At 30.5% G+C, this 8,624-nt stretch overlaps 1 protein-coding gene and 1 non-coding gene across 3 annotated transcripts; one reads left to right on the forward strand and one right to left on the reverse strand.

Moving 5' to 3' along the window:
• Positions 1 to 420: 420 nt before the first annotated feature.
• Positions 421 to 6,757, reverse strand: LOC113872747 (DNA-(apurinic or apyrimidinic site) lyase, chloroplastic). 2 transcript variants are annotated; one of them, XM_027510546.1, is made up of 12 exons: positions 6,643 to 6,757; positions 6,239 to 6,414; positions 6,020 to 6,120; positions 5,832 to 5,911; positions 5,403 to 5,639; positions 4,924 to 5,246; positions 4,298 to 4,408; positions 3,715 to 3,852; positions 3,571 to 3,618; positions 2,856 to 2,936; positions 1,710 to 1,869; positions 421 to 1,020 (listed from the first exon to the last, which is right to left on the reverse strand). In XM_027510546.1, exons 2-12 carry the CDS (start codon positions 6,290 to 6,292, stop codon positions 899 to 901), a joined length of 1,455 nt encoding a protein of 484 aa, XP_027366347.1. In that variant the 5' UTR covers positions 6,293 to 6,414; positions 6,643 to 6,757; the 3' UTR covers positions 421 to 898. The 2 variants fall into 2 exon arrangements, with proteins under 2 accessions (XP_027366347.1, XP_027366345.1); XM_027510544.1 differs by having other exon boundaries at positions 6,239 to 6,422; positions 6,643 to 6,751.
• Positions 6,758 to 8,465: 1,708 nt separating this feature from the next.
• On the forward strand, positions 8,466 to 8,539 carry TRNAN-GUU. The gene has a single exon. It is a non-coding gene; the product is annotated as a tRNA-Asn (tRNA).
• The last annotated feature ends 85 nt before the right edge of the window (positions 8,540 to 8,624 follow it).

Below are 8,624 nucleotides of genomic sequence, written 5' to 3' on the forward strand. Positions count from 1 at the left end.
GATGGAGGAAATAAGTGACAATGTTAGAATTAAATAGTATAAAGACAAGACATTCTTTTTATGATAGTTCTATATTTCTTTTGAATAGAACTACCATTTCTTTTGTGAAATTCTAACTTGAATAAAGGGTAAAGTATGTAATTTTTTGATATGTTCATAGACAAGGGAAAGATATGATCACATACATTTTTTTTGTAAAATGTGATCATTGATATATAAATGTAACACATTAATACAAATTAATTATCAATATCTCTTTATAAATATTATTTCATTAAATTCATATTAAAATATCTAAGTCACATCGTATCTTGAAATTTAAATTTTTTCTATATCCCCGTATCTGAATGAGTGTCGTATCAAGTATCCAGGCTTTATAGCCGTACACTATACAAGAAACTGACTAGTTAAAAGTTTAGTAAAACTTGACGGTGAATTAATTGATAAATATAAAATTACAGAAAAGTAGAATTACATATTTGATCAAAACTTCAAATTTGATAATTATATATGTTTTGGGTCATGTTAAGAAGGCCCAATACCTAGGTTATCCTTCTTTAATTACTAGCATCCTAATATTTAAGTAGATCATATATCATGAGGTAGAAATTGTGCATGTACATCCTTGCAGAACATATATATCATGATTAGGGTTCCAATCCTGAGTCTACCAAATTCCCACATTTCTTTCCACCAAACCCAAATCCCCAATCCCGCTCAAACTTGTTATAACTTAGTCAAAATCATGGTTTAGTATGTACAACTAAAGAAGACTTTAAGTTGAAGCAAACCAGGCAAAAAGGCTGAAGTCCCTGATTTTGGAAATTAGGCTTGCCCATGAATTACAATTTCTAGCAACATTCACCACATACTCAGACTTGGTGCTTTAATTGCTGAACTAAAGCTTGATAATAAGGCCAATAGGACAGTGATCACTACCAGTTACATCAGGAAGAATGTATGAATCATGAACTTTGTCAGCAATGGATTCTGAGACAAGGAAGTAGTCAAGACGCCACCCTGTTTTAAATATTGAAACAAATTGTTGAGAGAACAAAGAATGTTTAACTGAAAGGCATTAAAAATTCAGAAGAAACATAAGTATTTCACTATACAAACTGAAGAAATACATACCATTACCTGTCAAGTATGGACATCCTCCGAAGTAATTCTCATTAGACATCTTGCAAATTTCAGTTACACAAACCTTACACTAACATTGGAAAATTTTGTAGGATTATATAAGCTACAGGTTGGCTTTGCCCTTGTATTTTAGGAGAAAGAGTACCCCAACAGAAAAAAAAAGGCGTGTATACAGACACATGAAAGGATGAAAGAACACAACTATTATAAAGCATAAATCTATCCTGGGAACAGAAGTTGACAATGGAAACCCATGCCTTTTCTTTTGAATAGCATAAGAAAAAACTTAGAATGCCATTATCTCTGGAATACCCTGGAAAAGTGCGTAATAGACTCCCATCTATAAGGAGAAAACAAATTGGGAATATATGCAAAGGGACAAGGAGAGAAGTCAATGGAGAACAAACATGTGAGCACCAGGTGCATGAGCTTGTGCTTATGAACTCAGCACAATCACGTAAAAGAAATTAAGCAGTTTATTTATTAATATTCAGACATCACACAACTAGATCTAGACAAAAAGTAAAGCATGTAAGAAAAAGTATTTAAGAGTGAGCTAGAAACACCTCTGTTAGTCTTGCGTCCACCATGCCGATAACCCCAATAAGTATATCCAATAACACCAGGGTGCTGCCTTCTAAAGGTATCTACAAGTCCCCTTGATAAGAAGTTTGTTGCAAACGATTTCCTCTCTTCATCTGTAAACCCAGCACTTCTTCTGTTACCCTGTCAATAGAAGTAACTATCTCTATCAGAAAGGATTTGAACACTTGATTTTTGTGCTCTTGGCACTTCTCACTTTCATGCTATTTAACAGACAGATTATTAATTTATATTCCATCCTGTCTTTATTTCCACCTATTCAAATCAAATAGAACGTTTAGCTGTAAAAAACTTCAATAAAACCAAACCCCACGAGCCAGAAATGGTTATGGTTGTGTAACTTGTAGTAAGCTACTAGCCTACCAACAGCCCTGCCATAATTATCAAAGCACTCGGGATTTTGACTGTTACATACTCCTCTTATATGCTTGACGTCCTCGTCAATCCTACAGCATGTCCAGGATGCTGTTGGGCGATGTGGTATGCTAGGAACACCAGTCTCAAGTACAGCGCACCATGAAGCTATCACCATTCTAGATATTGCTATTTCCAGTTCTATCTCAGCAGATCAAGAATGTCACTACGAATACATGTTAAGTGTCAACAAGCGTTATACTTGACACTTGGAGAGAATTGTGCTTTGATGCCTACTTGTAATTGTAATAATAGTGACTGGAGTAGCAACAAGCGGCCAGCAGTTTGAATAAAACCAGCTGCATCCCCCCTCCCTTCCCTCCAAGCTCCAGTCACACAAGGATATAATTATTAATATTTTTAAACTGAAAAGTCAATTTAGATAAGAGGATCATGTCTGATGACTCAGTCAACATTTGTAAATATTTACGTGTACAGCTCTTTAAAGAAAATATTAAATTGTGTAACAATGAAATTTGATTTCAAATTTTATAACAAACCATAACGAGAAGATTGAATGATAATTGAATTCAAGTTTGCCAATGCATACCAACAACTTCATGAATACTTTTTTTTTCTACTTCTAAATCCATTATTTTCACCAGAAACAAGTTCCTAGCTTCATTCATATTGTTTATTAAGGTTTAGATGTGATACACTGTTTTCATGGAGGATAGTAAATATGAATCACTTACAGCAGGGTTGTATATGTCTATCTCTTCATGAGCACAATTTAGATCACCAGTCAAAATTACAGGCTTTGACTTTTCTAGCTCCTGCATCCAGCAGAAAATGAATTATGAATCCCAATAATAGATACACCAACAATTTTTTATTAAAATGTTAATATTTCTTCTGATAAAAGCATATTTACACTAAAAAAATAGTAGTGACAGAAGAAAAACAGGTGGAAAAAGGGCATACAACATAGGACATCATCGTGTACTCATTTTTTCGGTCAAAATAAAGTGACGCACTCCAAACATCAATTTAACATGTCCTTATAGAACAACTCTAGGCTTTTCAAATATAGTACTAGGAAGATGAATTTGTTAATCTAAGATTCCGAGCACTAATGGGTCAACAAGGAAAAATATACACCCCATACTTGAAGTTGAAACAAGAATCATACTCCAGATGCCCAACATCATAAATAATTTGGCAAGAAGTTTAATAATAACAACAAAAGGATTACATGTTTTTCCAGCACATGCCAACGTGAGAAAATAAATTATGTCTATCTAGGGAATATCGTAAACCATATTCAGCATATATCACAAAGGAAAAGAAGCATAGGATGGATTCTGTATTCTGACAAGACAAGAAAAGATATTAGCGTGAAAGGAGAAATATATACAAACAACACATTATCCCTTATCCTACTAGGTGAGCAAAAGGAGCTATACATACTTTCAAATAATTACCAAGAGATGGATCCCATTGAGTCACCCTGTAAGACTAGATTCAAATACAGAAAGATTAATGGGTTGAGGATACATTTTTCAGATTGAAATGGGGAAAATATAATGAAAGGAAATAAGTTAATACAATTACCAGTCTTTTCAAGCCATCTCCAGAATTAGGGACGTATCCACTTATCAAATAAAATGTATCAAACTCTGCTGTCACAAGTCGACCCTCACTATCATGATCAGATATACCTAGGCCATATCTAACTGAAAGTGGCTTTATCTGCCAGAATTCCAATTGATGGAACAATTAATATTAGAAAAAGAATTATTAATGTGAACGCCATCCTTGAAATTGATTAAATGAGGATCAAATGGCCTGGCTATTCAACAGAATGAAAATCATGTCAGTTAGTACGAAAAATTGTAATTAGTATTTAGCTCTGTTGAAAAAAGAATATTACTAAAGTAGGCAGCAAGAGCTGCACCACAAGTAGCTACAAAATAATTTTTCAGTCTCATTGCCAAAAATTTTACTCAGAAAAAAATGGGTATAGTGCAGCATTAACTATTATGTTGCCAAAATAAAATCTAGCATGAATCAATTGTGCAGGGAATATTAACTACGATAAACAGCCTTTCTTCTAAATGTAGAAAATATAATTTAATATTATGTGTTAAAAGTTTACATTAAGTATGAAGAGGCAGGATGAACATAGTCAACATACCCTTGAGATAATTGCTGTTCCAGAATAACCAAGCTTGGAAACACTACACGTCCAAAAGCTGTTCTCATAGCCATCTATTAGACGCTGTTTGATTTCTTCAATATCCTTCTCCTGTTGGCAAAACCAGAGCACTCATGAGCAGCAGAGAGGACATGAGCACCATGAATTTTCATATTAACATCTTCATCATGGTTGATAGATCATAAAAGGCAGTGACTGAGGCAGTTGGGACTTGGGAACAGCCTCCTATGATTCACATCTTTCACAATTTGCAAATGCACATATTTCTCAGGAGCAATACAGTTCCATAACTAAAAAAAAGATTCAGTTCATGTTTTTGTCCACCCTTTTTTTCTCTTTTGTCTTTTTTCCAAGTTATCTACTATTGTTATTCAGTTGAAGAAAGCATCTTTATAAATACAAAATTAATTCTTAGCATAGTTTTTTTAGCAACCATCAGAATTTATGTAACCACAATATAACACAAGAAGCACCTATAAACAAGCAAAATAAAAAGGAGAAAAGAAAGAACTTTTCAATTTTTTTCTATATATGTCATACCTAACTGAAACTGAGGACTGTCAGAAAATATAATTCTTTGAGGCATAAAATGACCAATATTCTACCTGCAGCTTAGTCTCTTGCAAACACAATACATCAAAGTCTTCCCTTTGGGAAAGTTGAAGTGCTGAGAATCCTTCTAATTTTAGCAATGCTCTCAATCCATTGACATTCCACGACAGAAGCTTGACAAATTTTGTATCACGAGCAAGTGGTGGGGGTCTCATGGTTCTAGGATTATATGCAATCCAACCTTTTTGGGGCTTCTTGTGGGCAAGAACTGTCCATGGTTCAGTTTGAATAGTGGTTGTATGGATTTCTTCTGACTGTGCAACAATGCTAACAATATCTGAAGATACTTTTTGCTTTGCCCTGGAAGGTTTAAAATCTGGAAATGAACACAGATACAATATTGACCCTGAGTTAAATGAGTGACATTTGAAAAAATTTGACAAATAAAAAAGAAAGATGTGAAGAAGTAACTACTGAGTTATGCTAAATATTTATGATAAAGAAAGATAACAACTCTACTCTACAACAAAACCTGAATCCTCGTCTGATTTCAACAACGGCTTCTTCTTGGTTGTCACTTTGACAGTTTTTCTCACAGAGTCTGATTGTTTTAACTTTCTCTTACCCCGGTTAAGTTCAAATGTCTCTGTAGTTTCATTGTCGTTTTCAACATGGTCTTCATCTGATATCTTTTTAGCCTCCACTTCTACAGTTGTATTTTCAGAGGAGATTAATACCCCTTGTTGTTCTCTTACTTGAGAATCTTGTTCTGCACAAAGAGACCTTCTAACCATTAGTATTATACAGCTTGAGGTGGTTTTTAAAGAGCGACACAAAGGTTAAGGAGTACAGGACAAGCTTGTTTTCGGACGTTGGAGACAATAATTGACATAGAAGAAAAAAATAAAAAAATTTCATTTCCCTTCCCCCTGAAACAAACAGTACTAAGAATAATGTATACCGCATGTGTTATTGTCCATGAAACTCTTCAAGGCAGACAAAAGATCATCTTTACGACCTTTGGCAGAGACCCTAAATCTCCTGAGAATTCAAACCATTCCCAATACAATTAACTGCAAGAATATTTCCTATTACTAAAACTAATGCAGTAGGTAGCTACTATGTAAGGAAAAATACATATCTGCTTACTTCAACGTTTTCCGAAGTTCCTGAACAGTCATTGTGTCTACAATTGTTGGGTCATTTCTTAATCTCTCAATCTCAATGGAATAGCTATTGACATCATTCTCCTACATTATCAATTTGGATAGGGTGAATAACCAAAACCAAGAGAGACCAAAGAGGATTACAGTTTACAATACTCAAAATAGCATAAGAATGATAATATTACTGAAACATCAATTAGACCTTAGCAACATTGTTCTTGGAACCAGGACTTGTTTCCAACCCTTTAAGCTTCATATCCTTTTTGTCCTCAACAATTGGTGAAATGGGTTTTGATGAATTTGAAAAGGGTCTTTTAGATCCCACTGCTCTCACAAATGGAAAAATCAATGTCTTAGCATTCAAACGCTTCTGAAACACTGCAAAACTACAACATTCTTAGTCAGTTCAGTTCAACTATCCAAATGAACTGAGATTCGATTAACATGTTCCAATAAGTATAATGCAACATTTTAAATTTATTTTTGAAAACAAATTTAAAAAGGAAAATAAAAAATCTAAACTTTAAGGGAAAAAAACATTGAAAAAAAAAAACATAAAATTGTAGAAACGTGGAAAATAAAGAAGAGGCACGACGCAAAGGAAACCTAGTGAGATTGATAGTGCTTGTAGACACGAATTGCAGGACTTGTTTCATGTCAGGTAAAGACCGAAAAAGAAAGAAAGAACCGCCACTGGGAAATGAAGGAGGGCACGGGACTTATGCTTTTTTTCTTAGTGCATTTGAATTTTCAATTAGAAAAAATATTATTTAAAAAACTTATCAAATATTTTTGAAATACAAATTATTTTAAATTTATTGTTAGTTAATTTGTTATAGATTATATGTACAGTTTTTTTTTTTTATATTTCCAATGAATTACATAACGCTTTAGTTATAACTTGTAAACTAATTTTTATTATTTTTTTATAAAGTACTTTTTATAATTAATAGTTAATAAATTAAATTAAAAACTTAATTTATAATTGAAAATTTATAATTTATTATTAGCTGATTGAATTAAAATTATTCAATAAGTAATTGTATGTATGTAGTTGAAATGTGTTACATAACTTTTAAAAATGTTAATGTTATTTTGTGTGAATACAAGTTATTTAAAATATTAAATATTAAAAAATATTAGAAGTTAGATTTTAAAAATTATAAACATCTTTTATTATTTATTTATCAAATGATTTTATTAATTTATTTTGACAAAATAAATAAATTATTAGACATTTTTTACGCTTGTATCATCAAATACACTCTTTAATTATATTTATTATAAAATATTTTATAATTTTATACATTGTGGGTTACATTCAATAATCATAAGAGTAAATGTGCTACATTGTAATATTTAAAAAATAAAAAATAACTACTTTTAACTATCTTTATTTATTAGTATAATTTAGTTGACATTGTCTTATAAAAAATAAAATAATAATATATAAAGTATTTATTTTCAATATTATAATTTTTTAATCAATTAATTAATCATATAAAACTTTAATTATCAAGTTTTTTAGTTTTTTTTTTTGTTTTTATGCTTAAAGTAAAACAACTCCAAGCAATAATAAATAATTAAAGTTTTTTCCTTTTCAAAATATTATTTCCCTCGATAGATGAGATATTTTAAAATATAATACGCTTAAATAATTAAATAAATAAAAAATAAGTTTAAATAAAATTTTATTTTTTGGGAAATTTATATATTTTAATTTTTTTCTTATTTTTAAATTTTTTTATAAATAATTTCTCTAAAAAATTAGTTTTATATAACTTTTTTTGTTAATAATTTATTTATTTATCTATTTATTTATGTGACATTTAATTTTGACTCTTGTAATAAAATACTCGATTTATGTAAAGTATGATTTGACATCAATATTTTTTATTTCTTTTATATTCGTAAATTTAAATTTAAAATATTAACTTTATAACATTAAATTTTATTAAAAAAATATAAATGTTATTTTATTTTTCAATAACACATCTCACTCACATTAAGTTCTGGTTATATTATACATAAAGAAAATACATTACTAATTTATTAATATAAATGTAATTAAATAATGAAGTGAGCTAACATATCACTAATAAAAAATTAAATAAAAAATAAAAATAATTTTTAGAAAAAGAAATTAGATAATAATAATAAAAAATTATTATTATTATGCAATTAAGGTGGCAAAATAGAAGAAAATTCAAGTTATTCTACAGAATAATAACTCTATTATAAGTAGAATATTAATAAAATGAAATATTATATTAATTTTTTATCAATAAAATATTAATCTACTTAGTATAAAATTATTTATGTCCGTCAAGACACAAAAATCAGTTAAAAGCAGAGTTTAATAAAGAGGGGAGTGGAGGTTCGAGAGAGCATAACTAGTAGTATAAGCGTACATCATACTTGCCATCAAAGCTGGAATAGCTCAGTTGGTTAGAGCGTGTGGCTGTTAACCACAAGGTCGGAGGTTCAAGCCCTCCTTCTAGCGGTTTTTTTAACCATTCTTTTTAGCAAAATTTTATACAAATCAAAGCGCATGCACATCCAATAAAAATGTTACTAAAAGATGTGAA

The sequence above is a fragment of the Abrus precatorius genome, unplaced genomic scaffold (genome assembly GCF_003935025.1).
Source record: "Abrus precatorius isolate BTA unplaced genomic scaffold, Abrus_2018 Scaffold7, whole genome shotgun sequence".
NCBI classification, from domain to species: domain Eukaryota; kingdom Viridiplantae; phylum Streptophyta; class Magnoliopsida; order Fabales; family Fabaceae; genus Abrus; species Abrus precatorius.